Source organism: Lissotriton helveticus, chromosome 9 (genome assembly GCF_964261635.1).
Source record: "Lissotriton helveticus chromosome 9, aLisHel1.1, whole genome shotgun sequence".
NCBI lineage: Eukaryota > Metazoa > Chordata > Amphibia > Caudata > Salamandridae > Lissotriton > Lissotriton helveticus.
The window spans coordinates 329,740,341-329,762,878 of record NC_136070.1 but is presented as its reverse complement, the minus strand read 5'-3'; the positions used below and the strand labels follow the sequence as shown (position 1 = coordinate 329,762,878).

Below are 22,538 nucleotides of genomic sequence, written 5' to 3'. Positions count from 1 at the left end.
GCGGTGCTTTTGCTTTACACATTGCCTCTGTAGTAAGCCTTACTGCTCCGTGCCATGCTACCGAAGCGAGTGTAATCAGCTGCCCTCGACGGGAGTGGTAGTTCCGCCAGGCTGCAGGCATCCCTTCAGCCAACCAGACACTGCTGGTTCAACAACATGGTTATACATTTTGAATAATAAATACTAGGCCCTATTACTTCTATTCTTCCATTTCACTCTGTCAGAAGAATAGAACAGGATCCAAGCATGCATGTGCTGCTGTCTCCACAAAGCTTATCAAATAAAGTATCTGGCATGGGTTGCCTGAAGCTATCTTAAGGAAATGTTAAGGTTTACGACTGAAAAGGCTTAAGTGATATCGGTGACAAGATCTCACTTCACAGTGAGTTCAGATCCATTCACCCTTGGACCATAGGCATAACTGCCATGTGGAATTCTGCACAGTGCTGTTCAGCTGGGAATTTTCTTAGTGAGAATCAAGAAGGTGTTTTCCTCTGGATACATGTTTCTCCTCAAGGCACAGAACACAGGGTTCACAGAAGTAGCATGTCGTCAGGGCTCTAAAGATACAGTCAAAGAGTGAGCAAATAAAATGTTTATAGTACAATGCAAATGGGACACTGCCCCCCACTGAGGAGAGTAGAACCTCCTAATTCGTCAGTGTGGATAGAGATTCCAGGATGCTTTAGAACTCCTAAAAATTCTAATCTACAATTGATACTACACATATCGATTATTGACATATTTAAAGCAGCAATAGGTTACGGTCTATTATTATTCAAGCTTTATCTAAAATTGTAATAAACTTAATGGCAAGAAGAAGACATTACATAGTGTAGATGACTGATGTTCACCCATTCCAATCTTTCATTGGTAGTTAATGATGCATATATGATGGTATATGTATCTTTACATCCAACTGAGGCTGCAGGAAAAGTGTACTCATGGTCAACACATTACTATAAACAAGAGAATGTCTGTTACAAGGTCGTCTGACACCCTGAACTCTGTTAATACGTTTGTTTTTCCCACATTGTCTGCTAAGTAGCAGCAGATAGGTGCCCATATGTTTCTGGGATATGCAGTTTTCAGCAAAAGTGTTGAATCTGTGTCTGCAAGATCATAATAATAAATCAGACCTCCCAGCTACTTGTTGATAGTCGGTACCAGACCTCTTTCCCCTCTTAGTGCCACTGGTTTCTTGGTCGGTGCTAAAACGAATCTGTAAACTTGCCGGTAGAGGCTAGTAGTCCTTTTACTGTTGCTAACACTGCCATCAGTGGCAAAGGAGTGATCTCTCCTCTTACCATTTCAGGCAATGCTTTAAAAACACTCATCTAATGCACCAGGAGGATGGGGCATATCCACTGTAAATGCATGAACTGTTCTGTCAAATGACATCTCACGCAGATCTCACCTGTATCATAACCAAAGAGCTCCAACTTCACAGGTGGCTAAATAGAACCAACACAACTATTTATAAAGAACTGCTCATCCTTCATGGGAGTCCCTAGATCAATATCCCAGCTATATCTGACCAATCATTCACTTACCACCATTTTGATATGGGGCAGTCTGCTGTATCCAGTCGGGCCACCTGTTTCTCCAGTCTCTTCTCTACGACATGTGGCCCCTTCTGCATATCTAAGATTAGTGCCTTCACATCAGCCTATCCATGTTCTTGCAAACGTCAAGGATCCCCTGTATGCAGATATTTTTACTTCCAAGTGCTTCCTGCTTCTAAAGTCTCATTCCTTGCTCATATAATCTGAAGGACCTTCTCCATTTTTTAATGCTTCTCACTGTGTGCACTCGTATCATCCTCACTTTTTGATATGCAGCTTTCTGCTTTGTCAAGTTGGGCCACATGTTTATCTCTCCGACATGTGGCCTATTCTGATAGACGGATGTCTATTCTCCAATCAATAGTATGAAGATTCTTCTTCATATATAGCTCTATGGGCTCTAAAGAAGGGGCTAAAAGCAATACAGATAATGGATACCCCTGTTGTGCTATCTTGTGATAGATAAAGTAGAGGACAATTAATTATTAATCTTTAGCCAGCAGTGAGAATGGTGTAGAGTAGTTTCTATTGTTATCCTACCTAGTCTTCAGTTATCAAGCACTACGAGCAGGAACTTTCATTCCAGGGAATGAAATGTTTTTATCCATTTCTAGAAATATGGCCACGCACTGAGCTCTGGATTTATTTTGCAATTTAAACAATAAAGGTGCAAATATTAGCAGCTGAGCATGCTGGAATGAATCTCACCTGATATGGTAACTTTAAGCTATTCATTTAAGGGAGAAGACTTGCTTCTATAACTCTTGCTACAATGTTTGTGTCCATATTTAATGAAGACAGAGGTGTGTATGACGTACACCTACATATTCAGAACGATAACAATGACTGCCTCTAACAAAGTGGAGGGTAGCACCCCTTTTACCCTTGTCTCCTCAAACATATGAAGCAAATGCGGAGCTAAAAGTTCATCAAATTCTTTATAAAATTCAGCTGTTAAACCAACATGGCCCAGTGACATCTCATTAGACATGGCTTGAATAGGATTACAAATATCAGGTTCCATAATGGGGTTGGACAGATGTATATATATATTCTATAGCCACACCCTGAAATCTTATTCAAGAATGCAGTTATCCTGATCTTACTACCATCACTTCTGGCAGTGTAAATCCTGCTACTGTAATTAGCGAACGTTTCAAGAATAGGCTTGGTATCCATTTTCTGCAACTATTTCAACTATAACTCTGGCTGCCTACCGAGGCCCAAACTGTGGGGCTCACGTGCTGCTCTGCCAATCCCCTCTGAGATAAGATGTCTTTATTCATAAACTTGATTTCACAATCCAGTTTCATTGCATTCTACCCATTGTAGGTCATATACCCTGCAGTGTCTCTTGTTTGTGCTTATTTGGAAATTTCTTATTTTATCATGTTTAACGGGTCGCAAATTGAACTTAATACTCCAGTGTGCTTGGAACTACATAGTGTGCTATAATCCAGGCACCGAGCATTCAACCAAAATACTATTCAATAGCCAAGTGTACCTCACTGCAAAAAAATGTCTAAAATGGTCTAAGATCAAACCTGCAATTACCCTTTATATGTTCCACTTGTATGAAACTGTATCTCGTGCATCACCATATCAGAAAACATCAAAAGGCAATACACTCATCTCACATGTCCATATACAAACATCCCAAATCACAGCCAGAAGTCAAGATAAGGCATCATGGACTGTAGAATGGGTATTCTTGTCTTTGGGGTGGCTCAGTATCCATTCACCCACCAATTGTTTTGGATCTGGATGAGACCTTTGATGTCAATGAGGCCCATCCACGATATTGTGGTTGTATTCTGGTTAACATCCCCAACACATATAGCTTTCTTCAGTCTAGTACACACAAACATATCAGATACTTTATTTAAAAAAATCAGCCTCATTTAGATTAAGTCTGTGAGTACTAATAAATGTTGTGTGTCTCTTCTAATTGGTTGGTTGGTTGAAAGCTTTATTCGATATGCAAAAGATATCTTACAAGCATAACATACATTAAAAACAACGTTTTAGAAAAAAATACAAGTATGTCATACATTTCTTAAAATATATAAAAATTTTAGGGAGCTCCCCAAAATAAATTAGCTAAGAAAGAATTAAACCGATATAGTCAATCTATTGCAATGAATCAACCAGGAACGTTTTAAAAATTTAGAGAAACCACAGACTATAGGTGGAGAGGTATCAGTCAATAAAATTCGAAGAGCCACCGAATGCATTCGTGTTGCCAAGCGTTTGAAAAGGGGTTTCAACCAGTATCTCCTTGGATGGATATAGTCTGGGCACTCGAAGAGTACATGTGCCACCGTCTCAGGCCTGGTTGGACAACAAGCTCAAAAGGGGGATAAATGGGCATAGGACTTCCACTTCGATATAGTTGCTTTTAGCGGAAGGGTGCCAACTCTAAACTTGAAGTAAAGGGCCCTATCCACTGGCATAGTAATTAGGTCCATGTAGGGTTCGTATACCACATCCTTTATTTTAAGAAACGCTACCGTCGAATTACAATGATTGGGATTCCCAATTAGTTGACACGAGACCCAATCCCAATATAATTTTTTGAGGACTGCCTTAGGAGGGGCAGATCTTGAAGTCCAGCAATCCCCTAGGCCCAGTTCCCCCAAAAGAGTTTTTGTGTCCCTCAGCCACTTGATCTTGTTCCAGCCCCCCATGTTCAATATTTCCAATAGGCCGTCGGCATAGGATTTTAATTCCGGGACCCTCCATATGCGGGACCATAGGAGCAATGGGCGAAGACGGGCCTGGTCTTTAATGCTTTTGCAGCCCAAGTCCAAGAGCACTGGAACTGTTGGGGTGCTCAAGGGGAGAGCTAGGAGGTCCTTCAGGAACTTGTTTTCAGTCTTGGATAAGGGTTCCAAATTGCAGTGACCCCATAACTCCGCACCGTACAGGGCAGATGTGACCCCCCTTGCCTTGTAAATCTCAACTGCAGGCGCCACTGAGGATCTGGGCGATGCATGATATTCCTTAAGTAAAGCACCTCCTACCCTTTTGTGACAGAGGACCATCTTGTCGATGTGTGAAGGCCAACTCATTTTATCATTCAGGCGTAAGCCCAAATAGTCAAATTCGGTCACCTTCTCCAAAGGGACTGAGTTCAGAATAGGAGGGCGACCTAATTTCCTTGGTGGGCGTAGTATAAGATATTTCGTTTTTTCTACGTTTATCACCAGCCCTCTGGATTCGCAAAAGTCCTGAAAGCGGGTCAACAACTTCTGGAGCCCCTGAGGGGTCTTTGAAATGAGCAGAGTGTCATCCACGAACAATAATGTTGGGATCCGCACACCCCCCAGACAGGGTGCGTCCGCAGGTTCCTGTAGCAGATGCTCCACCACACCATTTACATAGAGGGAAAAAAGTGTGGGAGCTAACACACAACCCTGTCTGACACCGCTACAGACAGGAATCCTATCTGTTGTTTCGCCATTTCTCCCCCAGCGAACCTGAGCAAAATTGCTCGTGTGGAGTTTCATTAGAAGGAACAGAATGTACGGGGGCAGGCCCAGGCGATGGAGAACCCTCCAGAGTTCTATCCTGGGAACTAGGTCAAAGGCAGTCTTCAAGTCAATGAAGGCCAAATAAAGACTGCCCTTGCCCAGTTCCACCACCTTCCAGTGCAGTAATGTTAGCCTAAAGACCTGCTCAATTAATAATAATAATAATAATAATAATAATAAAGGAGTTTGTAGAGCGCCTGGTGACGCCATCCCGGCGTGTCCCCGCGCTGTGAAGAGAGCAGCAGAAAAGGAGTGACAGACCTAAAGGGTAAACAGATGCGTTTTTAAAAGTTTCCTAAAAATAGTTTCGGACTTGGCTAACCTGATGTCGATTGGGAGGGAGTTCCATTGGTTGGCTGCCAACACACGAAAGGAGCGACCTCCCATTCTGGCCTTCTTTATACGAGGGACTTTAAGAAGACCCATGCCCATAGAGCGAAGTGCTCTGTTGGGCTTGTAAGGGATGGCTAGATCCTTCAGATATTCAGGGGCTTTCATCGAGGTTATCCTATAGCAAACTAGAAGTGCTTTAAATAGGATCCTCTTTTTTATAGGGAGCCAGTGAAGAGCAGCCAGAGTGGGTTTGGATGCCGTTCTTTTGGGGAGTCTGAGGACTAGCCGTGCTGCCGTATTTTGAAGCACCTGGAGCCTTCTTATGTTCTTTTCAGTTGTCCCCAGTAGCAGAACTTTAGCGTAATCAATACGGGAGGTGACTAATGCTTGGGTCATGGTGCGTCTGGCCTCTAAAGGCAGAAGGTCCAGAGTACGATTTAAGGTCTTCATAACCCCAAAGCATTTCCCTACTACTTTATTAACGTGGCTCTCAAAAGAGAGTTTGGGATCAACCCAGACCCCCAGGTTCTTAGCCTCCTTGCAAGGGATAGGTAGTGGACCCAGACAAGGAGGCCACCATTCCTGAGTCCAGCTAGCATCATTGCCCCCTATCACTAAAACCTCAGTTTTTGAGCCATTGAGCTTCAGGCAGTGTTGGTTCATCCAGCCTGCAAGCTCCTGCATGCAGGTTTTAAAGTTGGCAGCTGCTAAAGTGGGTGCCTGTGACAGGGAGATGAGCAGTTGAGTATCGTCGGCATAAGATACTAATTTTATGCCGTACGATTGGACCACATCTGCCAACGGGGCCATATAGAGGTTGAACAGGGTGGGGCTCAGGGCAGAGCCCTGAGGCACCCCCTGTTCTAAGGCTATGCTGTTTGAGAGAAACATGCCTCTCTGAACCTGAAAACTGCGGTCAGTGAGGAAAGCTTTTAGCCAGCCCAATGCCGCCTTGGTGACCCCAGCTCTGCTCAGACACTGTAGCAAGATGGAATGTGCCACAGTGTCAAACGCAGCGCTGAGGTCCAGCATAATAAGTGCCATTGTGTGACCTTCATCTGCTCCGATCCGCAGAGTTTCGGTCGCTCTCAGGAGGGCAGTCTCAGTAGAATAGTTCTTCCGGAAACCAGATTGGGAGCTGTGCAGTGCTTTATTAGATTCTAAGTAATCCATGAGTTGGGTGTTGGCTAGTTTTTCAGTCACTTTCGCAAGGTAAGGTAGGAGAGAAATGGGTCGTAAATTTTCCAGTATGTCCTGGCTTACATTGGGTTTCTTTTTAATTGGCAAAACTATTGCTTTCTTCCAATCTCCCGGAAGGGAGGCCGAAGAAAAGGATAGTTGAATTATGTGTCTAAAATAGGGTTCCAGTACTTCTAAACTGGCAGTAAGTACTTTCGGGGGGGCCGGGTCACGAGGGGAGCCTGATTTGACACTTTTACAGACGTTTACCAGTATTTCAGAGGGAGGAACCGAGAAACCGTGCAAACATGACTCAGTAGGACTGGCCTCTATGCTTTCCTTGAAATCATGGCCAGAGGTCAGGTTGCCAGAGAAGTTGGCATAGATGTCAGTGATTTTCCCCGAGAAGTACTTTGCAATTTTGTTGCAAGTTTCCACCGAGTCATTGCAGGACATATTATCATTTGAGAGTACAGAGATCTCCTTAAAGATTTTGAAGAGCTCCTTAGAAGAGTTTTCTGCCTCACCAATACGATTTTTATAGTGCGCGGCTTTGGAGGTACGTATTTTTTTATTATACTCCCTTTGCATTTTTTTATATTGTGCTTTAATAATAGGGCAGAAGTTAACACGCCATTCACGCTCTAATTTTTTACAAGCAGATTTAAACGTCTGAAGTTCAGGAGTATACCACTGAGTGGTTTTCCTCGCGTTTTTGGAGTTTTTCTCACTACGAATAGGAGCAGTTTTTCAATTGTCAATTGTACCAGTTCCTGGGCGGAAGCCTGCTTTGAAGTCCGATAGGACTTGGTTCTCATCCACCCATTGAAGAATTCTCCCCAGAATGACTTTTCCAGCTACTTTTTGTGTAGAGTCAATCAGGCTTATTGGCTTATAGTTCCCTGGAATGTCTCTACTTCCCTTTTTGTATATGGGGACTACCACTGCCCCTCTCCACGACTCTGGGATCGGGCCGCCCTCCAAGATAGCATTCAAGAGGGCCGAAATTATTTGACCCCAATCCGATGGGTAGGCCCGCAGTAAATCCCCTGGGAGTCCATCCGGGCCTGCAGCTTTCAGTGGGACCACGGTTTTGATTGCATTCTCAACCTCCCGGGATGTGAACAAGCCAAAAGAGCTATCCTCCATTGAAAAGGAAAGTAGAGCTGGCTCGTTTAGTGGCCCTTCTATTGCTGAATATAAGGCCCCGAAATGACGGAACCAGTTCTGGGGTGGGATGGTACAAGTTCTCAGAGTGTCGTCGGGTCTATTACGGGAGCCTATCAATTTCCAGAACCCCCTAGCATCTTTATCCTTACTAGCAATCAACAACTCTGCCCAAAATTTCTCCTCCCGTTCCTTCTTTGCTAACTGGATCAATTTGGAGTAGACCTTCCTAGCCTCCTTTGTCCTAACTTGAGATTTTGCTTTGACTGCCTCGACTAGGTTTTTTTTCGCCTCCCTACAGTTGTGGTTGTACCAGCCGTCTCTTTTGTTGGCCCTTTCTTTTGCCCCACCATGCCTCTTACGCACAGTAAACAAATTTGTCAAGGCCCCAGTTAGTCCACAAAATACTTCACATGCCTCCCCCGAGCCCCCTTCAACTACTCCTAAATTCTGGTGGGCTAAGGCCAATAATTGGGACACAGCCTCAAGTTTTCCGGCAGACAGGAGAAGTTTTGACCACTTCAAGCGTCTACCGCAAAGGGATACCTCCGCCTCACCCAAGTCAACTATGGCGCTAGATGCGGGACCCCCACTAATGACAGACCACCACGGAGCTAGAGTGAGGGACAACAGATTATGATCACTTTCAACTGTAGGTAATATTACCATATCCCTCACTGAGCTCCACAAGCACACATCAAGCAAGATGTAATCGATTCTTGATGTGTGGTTGGGCCTATTATATGTATGGGCACCCCCCCTGTCCGAGCTTGTCCTTCCATTTAGGGCCCTCAGGCCGTACTCTGTACTAAGGGCGTTTAGCTGCAGTGCCACCTCTGACCATTTTTTGATCGGGGGCAGCTCTAAGACAGGTATCCCCCTCCTGCCATCCTCCTCATCCTGGTCATGAGTAACATCCCAGCCCAAAGGCTCGAACGTACAATTTACATCACCTGCAACCAAGCTGCAGGCTTTGTGTGGCGTTGCCCCTAACAAGTCCTCCAGCAAAGCAATTGTGGGAGACTGCCTCCCTCCCTTAGTGCCACGGGCATAAACATTAAATATGTTCAAAACAACATACTGACATCCTTCAATATGATATTAAGTAGATCTGGGCTATTGGTCTTAGTTTCCACTACCCTACAATTTAGGGATGAAGCTACCCAGATAAGAAGTCCCCCCGAGGGTCGTCCTCTGCCCGATTCTGGGCAGACAGCTGGAATGGCATAAGCAGAGTACCCCACCCTGGGTACTGGCTCCCTACTCCACGTCTCCTGGAAGATGCATATGGAATATTCTTCCACTAATGCATTCCAGTCCGGCAGTGCCAGTTTTCTAGTTATTCCTGCAACGTTCCAGCTGAAGACCTTAAAGACTTGGTCCGTCACAGCAGGAGCGCAACGGGAAACTATTTCTTGGCATGAAGGCACCCTATCTCTACCTACAATGCTCCCCAATGATCACTAGAAACTGAGTCCCCCGAAGGGTCCAAAGTTACCAGTGGTACAATTTGGGTTTCATTAAGGGAGGAGGAGGTAGGTGACAGTGCTATATCGTGTAGGGACTCGCCCATTTCCCCCCTATCTAGATCTCCCGTTACCTCAAGTCAGTGGCTCGTGGAGGAGGAGCCAAGATGGCGACCGGACTGGACGTGTAGGCTCTCGGCTCCTCGAGCCTCCGCACCCCGCACGGACATCCTGTTCATGATCCTGACATTGCAAGGTAGCGGGGTGACGGTGAATTTGCGCTGACATCGCACGCGCAATCCCGCGGCCTCTGCCGGCCTTCTACCCGGAGATATCTGCAAGACTGATTTGCGGCCCCAACGATCCTGAAGCCGCGACCTCGGCCGAGCAAGATGGCCGGGTGTTAGCGTGTCAACAACGGCCGGCCGAGCCTGGGCGGAGTCGGTCCACCGGACGCTGTTATTACCGAGGGGGCAGATTTCTAGCATGCGCTTTGATGTTCAAAAGCCGCGACCGGACTGCTTCCTCGAGGTGGGGGCTCGTTGGAACGGCCATTTGTTTGAGGGACGCTGAGGGTACATTGTCTCCGCTCTGCCTCCGGTTCTGCCCGGTGTTTCTGGGACCCTCCCGGTTTTGCCGCTGGCGCTGATTCGGTGTGGGACTGCCATCACTGTGTACCGCTCCCTGGATGTGAGTTTCGCGGCCCCCCGGGTGTCGGATTGCTGTATGTCCGAGCCGCACCCGTCTTTGTTCTGCCTTTACTCTTCCCACGAGATGGACCTGTTTGATGGCCGCTGGAACGAGATGCAGCACGTTGCCCTGCCTATTGACTCACGCTGGGCTTGGGACTGCGAGTTGCCGAGTGGTACTATGCTGAGGGCAACACAGCCCACGTTCTCTCGCATTGATCTCCTGGCTGCTCTCGAGGACTTACGGCTCGTTTTGCAGGTTGGTTCCCAGGCGTTGGAGAGGAGGCTTGACGATATTACGCCCATGCCGGGGCGCTTCTGGTCGGATGGCGCTCCGATACGGGAGGATTGCCCCTCTACTGTTCTTGAGGGGAGTACTATGCCTGGGAGTGGGTGCGATGCTGATCGGAAGACCCAAGACTTTGTTGGTGCTCGTGAGCAGCTGTCTGTCCACCTCTACTATCCTGAAGGATTCCTTTCCCGGCAGGGGACGGTGGCCTCACCTATTGTGACGCCATTATTGAACCAGACATTGTTTCCACCACTGTTGACTCCTATGACTGCTTCCCTTTTCCTCGCCCTTTTCTGCTTGCTGTGGGCTACGGGTTCTGAGACGGACCTGGGGGTGAGGGCTGTAAGTGCAGATGGCTCGGTCGTTATTCGGCTGCGTCCATTTTATGCTACCGTGTTGTTCTTTTTTCAGGTGAGGACATTCTGCTTTCCTAGATTGTCTGGGATGGGATTTCATCGGCGGGCAAACCTCGAGGGACTTATACGATCGGGCCAGGGCTAGGTGACTTTCTTTGCCGATTGACCCTTGTGTGGCTGGCGGAGGAGCGGTTTTGCGCGCTCCTGTTTTATAACTTTATGCGCTCTACATGATGATTCTCCCCATTTCTTAACGTGTTATTCAATTACTGTTGTTTACTGTGGCGTCTGGGGTAGACGATATATACATGGCCGGGGAGTCCGGGAGCCTGCGTACGTGCGTGGCCCTCCTCCAGTTTTCTCTATATACCCTTTTTCCTTTTTCGGGTTTTCTGGGGCGACAGGCATGCCTATGGGGGGGGAGGGGCCGTGGCCTTCCGCTGCATGCAGGGTGGGGGGTGGGGGTGGGGTGTGTTTTTTCGTTTTCTCTTTGTCTCTATGGCCCGCTTTTCCTTTCCTCTTCTTTTTTCATAATTCTTTCTTAATACCTTTGTAGTTCTATTCGGGGGTTTAGGTTCCTCGAGTGGATGATTCTTTGTGTCCCTTTTTTGTTGCAAGATCCTGTTCATATCAACTGCTTAGTGGGTGAGTTATTGTGCCCTGATGGACTGCTCTCGGACTTATATCCTCTTATTGTGTTCTTATTGATGCGCTGAATTGTCGGCTATTGTCTCTGCATGTGCATGGCATGGTGAATGACGCCGTTATGTTGCATTTCATCTGATTTCTCAATTATGTTTGATTTGCTCTCCTCCCACATCCTGTAACATTGCTGACCATTCTGTTCGTCTAACCTGACTTATTGTTGCCGGCGTTGCTGCAGTTTACGATGTTACCATCCTGTGTTACACGATAATTTGGCCTCCCTATATTATTTCATAGTCTCCTGTCCTTTATTTGCTTTACATGCGATTTTATCCTGATGGCGTATTTTTAGCTGCCCTCCGATTGCGATTCATGGCATTGTTGATAATATGTTGGGTTCATGGCCCCCTCTTTGCTTATTGCGGATTGCATGGCGACTGTTTCTTTTCACTTATAACCTTTAAAATTAACCTGTTTATCCTGTGCTCGGCGGTCACCTTTTTATATCTGTCATTTTGTCCACTGACTGGTTTTTCTCTAAGACATGAGTCCCTTGCTCATTGCACCATCAGGATTCAAGCAAGCCGGGCCGAAGACGGCTGTAATGCCAGAAACCGGTCCCCGGATGTTTGTTTCCTTCCCAGTGTAAGAATTGGCTTTTGTAGTTTGGTTTGCCCTGTTCCCATCATGCACTGGGACAGGAACAGACTAATTTGCATACAGCCAGGTTCTGAAACTGGGATGGTGCAGTGAGCTAAAAAACGGTGTTGGATCTAGCCCTGATCTCTTGACTGGGTGAGAGTATTCTGCTTAATTCAGAGACTCTGTCCCTCACCACCCCTTGTTGTAAATAATTTTGTCCACCCTAAGCGTGGAAGGGTATACTCAGACATGAGTCCCTTGCTCATTGCACCATCAGGATTCAAGCAAGCCGGGCCGAAGACGGCTGTAATGCCAGAAACCGGTCCCCGGAAGCTTGTTTCCTTCCCAGTGTAAGAATTGGCTTTTGTAGTTTGGTTTGCCCTGTTCCCATCATGCACTGGGACAGGAACAGACTAATTTGCATACAGCCAGGTTCTGAAACTGGGATGGTGCAGTGAGCTAAAAAACGGTGTTGGATCTAGCCCTGATCTCTTGACTGGGTGAGAGTATTCTGCTTAATTCAGAGACTCTGTCCCTCACCACCCCTTGTTGTAAATAATTTTGTCCACCCTAAGCGTGGAAGGGTATACTCAGACATGAGTCCCTTGCTCATTGCACCATCAGGATTCAAGCAAGCCGGGCCGAAGACGGCTGTAATGCCAGAAACCGGTCCCCGGAAGCTTGTTTCCTTCCCAGTGTAAGAATTGGCTTTTGTAGTTTGGTTTGCCCTGTTCCCATCATGCACTGGGACAGGAACAGACTAATTTGCATACAGCCAGGTTCTGAAACTGGGATGGTGCAGTGAGCTAAAAAACGGTGTTGGATCTAGCCCTGATCTCTTGACTGGGTGAGAGTATTCTGCTTAATTCAGAGACTCTGTCCCTCACCACCCCTTGTTGTAAATAATTTTGTCCACCCTAAGTGTGGAAGGGTATACTCAGACATGAGTCCCTTGCTCATTGCACCATCAGGATTCAAGCAAGCCGGGCCGAAGACGGCTGTAATGCCAGAAACCGGTCCCCGGAAGCTTGTTTCCTTCCCAGTGTAAGAATTGGCTTTTGTAGTTTGGTTTGCCCTGTTCCCATCATGCACTGGGACAGGAACAGACTAATTTGCATACAGCCAGGTTCTGAAACTGGGATGGTGCAGTGAGCTAAAAAACGGTGTTGGATCTAGCCCTGATCTCTTGACTGGGTGAGAGTATTCTGCTTAATTCAGAGACTCTGTCCCTCACCACCCCTTGTTGTAAATGGTTTTTCTCTTGAGACTGCTGAGCCGTTCTATTGTTACATTTGTGCTCCATTTTGATTTTGAGGCCGCCCAGGACGGTTGTAGGCCCGTGTCTGTATGTTTTTGTGATTCAATAAAGGTTTAAAAAAAAAAAAAAAAAAAAAAAAAGTCAGTGGCTCGTACGGCCACCGTTTTGACCGAGCCACCTAGTCTGTGGATATAAAAGGGGCTCAGGGATGCTATACATTCCACCAATGGCACCCCTGCTTGTTTCCCCCAACACAGGCCTTAGAATTGTAGGATTTAAATGCCGCGGGTAAAAGTAGGTCAGGTCCACTGCACTAATTCCAGTGCCCCCCACCGTTTGATCTTGACTACATATCAATCTGGCCACTCTATTATCCTGGAAGTTAATAATAACGCAGTCCCCTTCCAGCTGCTTCTTGCTCTTGCCAACCCAGCTCACCCTGCGGACACCGAGGATTAGTCCATTGACGCCCGCAGGGAGTGGTCTATTTGTTTTTAGCCAGTGGAGGCATTTATTTTTTAAGGCCTGGTGGGTCTCTGGTTGATTATCTTTCAGGGGTGGGGCTTTAACCAGTACAACTACATAGGGGTGGCAATCCGGAGGAAGGTCAGTGCATGGGGTGCGGGGATATTTCTTCAGGGCGGGTGCAGCTGGAGCATGTGCTGCCGAGTGGGTTTCGGCAGAGTTAGCTAACAAAGCTGCCCCATCTCCCTTGGTCTTAGCACTATTTGAGGGTATTTGCTTAAGTTTGGAATTAGGATTTTGCACACCCACTGAGGCCTTTGGTTTCGTTGCTATCTTATGAGCTTTAGGGACGTTAGTAGAGTTCCCTTGCTGTGGATTATATTGCGGGGCGGGACCTGGGTTGGACGTAGGTGGGGCAATATTAGTTAAAGTTGGTGCTACACTTGATGCTATTAAAGACACCGTCTTTGGCTTGACTGGATCCTGTAGCAGAGCACCTGCAACAGCTGCTCCATTTCCCAACTTGCCACATGTGGGGTCCTGACTATTTCTAATCTGTTGTTTGATCAGAGTTTTGAGTGAGTAAAAGTGGTCAAGAGTCGACTGCTCGAGACTATTTACTCTGGCCTCCACCCTCTTAACTTGGTCTATGAGTGGTATCAAAGAGCGATTGAGCACGTTAATGAATTGGTCCAGGCAAACTGGGACTTGAATTGGGGAATGCTTGTTATTAGTATCAAGACCCCTTGCCTGGAACAGGGGCTCTCCCGACCCATCCAAGTGCTCTGCACTCTGGCCATTACCTGTTTTTTCACCCATGGCCCTTGCCCCTTGTTTCCTAAAACGCTTATACAATATAGGGTGACTGCCTTTTCGTGTACTCAGAACTCTTTTCCTCTTGGCACGTTTCAAAGCACCCTGAAACACGCAAGGCAATGAGGTGCCCACAGGAGGAACAGGGTCTGGCAACGGGAAGTTTTGGCTAGTAACAGGGGAAAGTAGAGGTAAGACACATCCTCCCTCAATATCATCACTAGCAACACCTGGTGTTAGCTGTACTAATAAGTTCTCTAGCCTGTCAATACTTCCGCCTATTTCAGATAGTCGGGGATGCTCAGGCACTTCTACAATAGGTGGAGATGGAGCCCTAACTGTAGGGGGTGACAAGACTTTAGCCGCAGGACCAAGAGAGGATCGTCTAGGTGGTAAGAGATCCCCGGAGAGGCGACGTTCCGTCATCGCTATCTCCTTCTCTATGACTGCCGCTACTCTAGTTATGAACCTATCCATAGTGCCTATCATTGGGTTCCCCCCAACCCCTTCTCCTACAGCTCTGAGCGGTTTCCCAGAGCGAGTGGACATCGTTGATGTTTTGCCCTCTAACAGTGTCACAGTACCTTTCAGGGCCGGTATAGAAGATGTTGGGGACCTGGCCCAGCCCAGCCTCTGTCAGCCCCTGACGGCCTCGGACGGCCCGCCCTTTGCCCGGAGCGGCCCCGCGCGCTCCCGCGACGCGGGAGGGGCAGCTGGAATTTAAGCGCCTCCGTGCGCGGAAATCCGGGGAGGAAGGCTGCGTCCCAAAGGATCCTGGGTAGTGTAGTTCCCGCTCGGCGGTCGCGTTTACCTGCGGCGGCGGGGAACCACACAGCACAAGCTTGCAGCCGGTGAATTAGTTCTCTGTTCGAAAATGCCCCCAAAGGTTCGCTGGTGAGCCCCGCTCCACCGGAGGGGCAGCTGGATTTTAAGCGCCTCTGTGCGCGGAAATCCGGGGAGGAAGGCGGCGTCCCAAAGGATCCTGGGTAGTGTAGTTCCCGCTCGGCGGCCGCGTTTACCTGCGGCGGCGGGGAACCACACAGCACAAGCTTGCAGCCGGTGAATTCGTTCTCTGTTCGAAAATGCCCCCAAAGGTTCGCTGGTGAGCCCCGCTCCACCGGAGGGGCAGCTGGATTTTAAGCGCCTCCGTGCGCGGAAATCCGGGGAGGAAGGCGGCGTCCCAAAGGATCCTGGGTAGTGTAGTTCCCGCTCGGCGGCCGCGTTTACCTGCGGCGACGGGGAACCACACAGCACAAGCTTGCAGCCGGTGAATTAGTTCTCTGTTCGAAAATGCCCCCAAAGGTTCGCTGGTGAGCTCTTCTAATGTACCAGGCAATATTTACAAGCAGTCCTGCCCATCCAATAGTGTATATAAATGGTAAAATGCTATTCTTCAGTGCATCAGTATTGCAGTATCCTGTGACCAGGTGTTATAGGTTGCAAAGTATCAATCTGACTTTCACTGAATGGCAAATATCTTGTCTAACCCTGGGGCAAAATGAGTCTTTTATACCAAAAAAAACACTCCACCATCAAGTCTATTGAAAGAGGCAGCAATGTTTCTAGCATTCCTATAATTATTTAGAGATGTAGCAGGCATCCTGTTGAGTTATTCAAAGACTCAGAGATGGGCAAACTAGCAAGCTCTTCACCTCATGCACTACCAATGGTGCAGAACAGAGTATGTCTCTACCTGCATATGTCTAATCACATCTTAACAATTATCCTTGCCATGTTAAATAAATTCAAATTGCGGTCCAATCCCCATCTACACTGAGATGCCCAACTATCAGTGAGTATGCCCAACTCTACCAGAAACGTGAAAAGGGCACATATGTTTGTAAAACTCACTTCAGGGCACTAGAGCCAGCCTCCTCTGCTCTTTCCTTTCGCATCGGCTTGGCCAGGTGCAGTCACTCAACCACAAATTACATTCTGATTCCCAAAAATATAGTTGCAATGTTCAAGTAATAATCTCACAATAATTTTCTAAGGACATATTTTTACCCATCAATTGTGGTTGAAAAAAGTATACTTGCCTTAAACACAGCTGGGCAAGTATCAACTAAGGGGTGCATTTTAAACATACAACAAAAAGGGGAACTCAAGGGGCTGATATTTACCGGGGTCCAGTGTAAAAGCCCATGAACTAGTCAGAACAAAAAGAATACACTGTTCCCCCTAGATTGGAGAGACAGAAGAACCAAGCGCTGTGGAAAGAGGGGGAGGCCCCCTTTCGGAACTAAAACCCTCACACACCCAGCAAGCTAGGTGTCATGCTTCATCATCTGGGTTCAGCTCCTCGTCAGACTGGCGCTGCAATGTCTGACGGGCACCCGTGAAGGGGCTCTTTGTCGGAGATCTTTTGTTCCTGCCAGTTGGTACATGTGGGTGTGAGGGTTTTAAGGTGAACTGTAGGCGTGTGAAGATAGTGCAGTGGTGCGAATTAAAAAAGGTTAGGAAGTCCACATGGATTTTTATTAGTGTGGCTATCTACCTTATTAAAAACAGAGTAGGGAGGCACACACACAGGTTCTAGGATCCGGTGACGTGTGCTCTACCTAGCGGTCAACATGTTTCATGCTAAAACTAGCAATTCATCAGGACCTATAAACAAACTGTCCTACACGTATCGGGGAAGGACAAGTATTACCTTCCACTGGTAGCAGGCCAATTGGTCCTACCACGGTTCGTGGAACCCTGCTGAAGTTGCAGAATGGCGTCACCGGACTTCTACCGAGCGTGGGCATGTAATTTACATTGCAGCGCCAGTCTGACGAGGAGCAGAACCCAGATGATGAAGCATGACACCTAGCTTGCCCATTTAGTCACCAGATATACATTCAAACAGTAAACCCAGCATAGAAAACATTTATGCTTCAGGATTATCCTCAGTTACTTACCAAAGAACAGCTGGAAAGCATTTGGAAATACCAGTTATCTATTTGGCAGATCAATCACAGTTATGTATTTGCAACATTTGGCCCATCACCCAATTCTAGTATCCCTTCGATCGAACGATTTCCGCCAAGTCTCCCATTTTCAGGGTTGAGCAGATATTCTTCTTTGATCGCAGGAAGGTCTTTGCTGATTTAGGATCATTGTGTACATTATCATCACAGATGATTTTTAGTTCTGACGGATACAGCATGGCATACTCTCACTACTGTAGTTTCTTCTTCACTGGGATGAATATGGATCTGGCTTCCTCAACTGCTGATGTGAAGTCAAGGAAGAATGAAAAGGTCAAGTTATTATGCATTTGCTCCTTTTCTCTGCCATGTGCAAGATCACATCCTTTTTTCAGGGTATATGCCAGTATGGACATTGGGAGGTGAGCGGGTCCAAGAACCAGACGTGGTGTCAGTGTGTGATGCTCCGGCTCCACAACAAAAAGCCTAAAGTTCTCCATAAACTACTCCATGTTCCCAATGTTGGTAGACTTTGGGATCCCTTGTATGCAGACATCCTTACTTCTAAGTGCTTCTTGCTTCAAAGTACTCATTACTTGCTTGTATAATGTGTAGGACCATCTTCATTTTTAAAAGCTTCTCATTGTGTGCCCTCATATCATCCTCACTTTTGGGCCACCTGTTTATCAAGTCTCTCCTACAAATGGCCCATTCTGATAGACAATTATATATTTTGCATGCACTAGTATGCAGATTCTTCTGCATATCTAGCAGTAGTGCCTTCACGTCAACCTCTCCATGTTCTGACGGATGTCCTTACAGTCCATCTCTTTGCTTAGTCTGCATCTAGGTCCAGAATGTGCAACTACTACCTGGGCTCAAAGGGGAACTTTACCTGTTTGGGATCTCTTTTCCACATATTCTAAGTTCTTGGCTGGCACCGCAAAGGGCCATGGAGGTTGTGGTATAGTGACTTTCAGTAAGTTGGCCTGAAATCCCGGAGATGTGTCACAATCAATGTACATTCTGGTTTCTCCACACTAGATACTGTCCTGCTTGTTTAGTTTCCTGCAAACCCATGGTACTCCAGACCCACCAGGTGTCTAGTATGCTCATCAAAGTTGAAAAAAGCCAGCCAATGTTTCATTTTCATATTTAAGGCCCTGTGTGCTCATTTGTGCACCCCAGCTAGGTAAGCTGATGTCCCTCCTGGCTCTCACCATCATCTCCAGTTTACAAGTCGAGTCATGAGGCCCAACACCACTTCTGGTGCATATGCTCCTTGCGTCCCACAGCACCCAGTTGTGTCCCAGTATCTTGCGCTCCACTCACTGGCAATTTTAAACTTCTCTGAGGCCCTCCTTCTTTGTCTCTATTGAGCTGCCACAGATATCCAGAAACAACAGTGACAGAGGGAGCCAGTAGCATTGTGGTAGCAGCTCCTTTACCACTTCTCGAGTTCATTCAAATGTCAGCTTCCAGATCTTACTCCCTGCATATCGCTCCCCAGTCTCCAAGTCACAATACCCCGTCTCCATTATTTTAGCAGCTTTGGGTACACTCATTAAACTCTGGGGAAAAAAAGAGCAGATTACAATGACCAGGTCTTTTCCTCAAGTGGCCACATTGGTCGACAGATCTTTAACACCACCCTTGATAGTATATATTATGATTTCAGAATGGAAGTCCAAGTGGGCCACGCTTCTCTTTGAAATTATCAGGGTAGAATATTATACTATCAGCATTGGACTCAGCTTTGCTCTTGCTATTCTAATTCACACAAGTAGTAGTGGAACTTGCTGCTAAATAGCAGCAAAATCTCATGATAGAGAAGGTAAACCTACTACTAATAATCTTGGATATCCATTAAAATAATCTTCGGTAAATTCATGTATTATCCGCCCTACTCAGTGGAATTTGTAGAGAATAACTCAACATCGATAGGGAATAGTACAAAATGATTAGCCTGTGTAAGAGATTCGAGATGAATTGGCTTTCTGGGATAGGCTGGTCAGCCAATATCCTAAAAGGTACAGTGTAGTTATTTCTTTTGTATCTCAGCCACTGATGCATACTGCACTTTTCTTTAGTTTGCCCGTCTTTAAAAAGGGATTAGTGTTTTAATGCTTTGTGCAGCTTTTTACTTTCTTAATTGAACTGAATAGGTTTAGAGTATGTTTAAAATACAAGTAAATGCACAAAATTCAATTTGCATTGCTGGTTTGTGAGAAGCATCTGTTGTATACCTCGCCAAATATCCTACACTGAAGTGGAGAGACTCAGTATATATGAATATCAGAGAAAATTCCATAATGGAGAAGCCACATTTACATGATGATACAGCTAAACTGCAGATCTCATGTACAGCACTTGCATATCGGTCTTGTTTAACCAAATTTACATCCCATATCCCAGTCCATTGTTGTTGTATATGCCATTGTGATATTATAAATTCTAATCAGATGATATTTGTTAAACAAATAACAAGGTAAACATGCAAATCAAAACTATGCAAATGAGAAAAACAATTAATTCTGTACAAAACCAGACAGTTTCTAAGTTTAGATTCTTAAGAAGCTCACACACTAACATGGTTTGAATCACTTATCAACATTATTGCTTCTCATTTGGCAACCCTAATTAAACATATTTGTACTTAGAAGAAAATGCTGGATTTTTATTAGTCTAATGCTAACCTGTAGAATCTCAGGGCTATCTCTGGTTGGTCAGAGTAAAAGTAGTTGCTTCCGATGCATGCAATGGCTTCCACATGAGTATTGTCCTGCTTTAGTACATCCTTGTAGTATTCTGACGCGGAGGGAAAGTCATTCATTTCCTGTTTTGCAGGTAATAAAAAAGGCACAGTTAATGTTTTATTTTTATTTAGAGGAACAACCTTTTTTTTAACTTAAGGTTTTAGTATAACTCTACTGCAAACAAAAGAACAGTACACTTTTTGAAAACCTAATAGCATGATACTGTTTGCTGACATGACATGACAGATAACTGACAAGTGATAAACGTTTAGCACAACATTGTTCAGATACAACATGAAGACACTTCGCAACTTGACAAGCAGAGAGCACATCAAGAATGAAGCTGCACATCGGCAACAGGTCACTGACAGATAAAAAATCAGAGCAGTATGCTCAGTAATCAAATCTGTAAATCCCTTTCAAGTACACAGCAACATCATTTGCTGTTCTAAGAAAGGATGCCCATCACAGTAACCATTAGTCACAGGGCTGGTCATCTCTACATGACAGAATCGTCCCCAGCGGCCATCAGATACTAGGGCGTGAGGCTTGATATGCATCTGATATCTTATCACAACAAACCAAGTCAGGCACCCAAGCACAAAGAGTTAGAGATGGGCAACTCCCTCAACTCTTAGTGATTCTTCTCTTGGCCAGTACTAAGGCAACTGCTAAGAATCTATACACAAGAGAACAATCTGCTGGCCGTCAGCCAAAATGGTTTGTGGTTTATTAATTTATTGATATAACAAAAAAAGGAGTACCACCATAAGAGGCTCAAAGAGCGATCTTGGTGGGATGGTTTTCTAGTGGAAAAAGAAGAAAGTCCTTCTTTGGTTTAATAAACCCCTCACTCACCGACCTGGTCGGTGACATGCTTCATCATCGGGGTCCACCTTGACAGCCGAGTGCCATCAAGGTGTGCTGCGACACCTGAAATACAGTGGAGCTGGTATGTGAATGATGAGTGCAAGAAAAAGTAAGGGTGTTAAAAATTGTCCTGGTATGACTTGTGGGAAAAACAAATTTATTCTTAAGACTACTGGACAATATAAAAAACGTGTGTGTAGATACAATAATAGGCTAATTATGACCGTGTGTATCTGTAGATAAGTGAAAGGTCTACATGTTTCCACCCGTATTGGAACATACCGGGTTTTCGTCAGGACCAAAAAGACAAAAAAAGGGAAAGTGGGTGGTCAGGGCACACTAACGTCCTGCCATACCTACAATCCTTTGTTGACCTGTTAACCAAAACCTGTTACAGGGTGAAGAATGCTGTACCCGTGGGGGGGGGGGGGGGGGGGGAGATACGCACAAAGTAAAAAAAAGACCTGTAGGGGGAGAAAGAGAATTTGTCATAAGAAAACTCGTTACGTGCCTGCAACGTAGTGAAGTGACGAAATCTGCTGTCTCTGTGAACATCCCACACAGAATTAATGCGGACTATTTTTAGTACAGTGTGCTGCTCAATTACATAGGAATAACGTATTGGCGCAATACAGCCATTATGGCTACCTGGCACACCTATCAATAGTTGTGTGCTTTGTGAAAAAGGTTCAGAATTTTGTCACTCGCATCCGATAATTATAGGTGCGTGGCTAGGCAACAATCATATCCTTAAAAGTGAGAAAAGGAACGACGTGCTATTAATTCTTCTTTATCCAACAGAGACAATACAAAACTAACACAACATATAACACACAGTATGCCGGGAAGGTGCTTACTCCTAAATCAGGGTCTTTAGGCTGCACGGGATTAGAGGGAAGGGTGGCCACTGTTGGAAGACATATTCTGTAATGAAATGGAGGGGTTGCTTAGTTCAGGGTTGACTTATGGAAGGTGCTGGAAAAACTCAGACGAAGAAACGGAAACAATCGCGTTTCATCCAGGGAATTCAATGTTCTACTTACAGTTTTCAAGTGGTACGGTCAAACGGTATACCCAGTTTGCCCCTCCATGCGCCCGTAGGGTATTCACCTGTTACAACGCATTTTTTACAACGCAGTACTGTTACAACGCATTTTTTACAACGCAGGTACTGTTACAACGCATACTATTACAACTTATACTGTTACAACGCAGGTACTGTTACAACGCAAGTACTTTTACAACGCATATATAAATATGTATATGTCTTTAATTTTATATTTTATTTTAAATTAGGTTAGATTGTAGTAATATTAAAATAAATAAATTTATACTTAATAATTTTAAAATGTTGTTTATATATAATTTTAAAATTAATTAATTAATTATAATAATTAATAATTAATAATTTAATAAATGAAAAATAATGTATTAATCAAAAGAAAAGTATTTTTTTAAGTATTTTTAAGGTTAGATTGTAGTAATATTAACATATGAAAATATATTTTTAATAATTATTAATTATTTATTAATAATTAATACTTTAATAACTGAAAAATAATGTATTAAGCTAAAGAAAAATATAGGATAGATTGTA

At 45.3% G+C, this 22,538-nt stretch overlaps 1 protein-coding gene across 1 annotated transcript in view; it reads right to left on the bottom strand.

Annotated features, from left to right (window-relative positions):
• The window catches only part of TTC8 (tetratricopeptide repeat domain 8), a 340,270-nt gene that overhangs the window by 88,124 nt on the left and 229,608 nt on the right, over window positions 1–22,538 (bottom strand). The window contains exon 10 of the mRNA XM_078660024.1: window positions 20,012–20,151. Within this exon, the coding sequence (XP_078516150.1) occupies window positions 20,012–20,151 (140 nt within the window). The remainder of the gene's footprint in view (window positions 1–20,011; window positions 20,152–22,538) is intronic.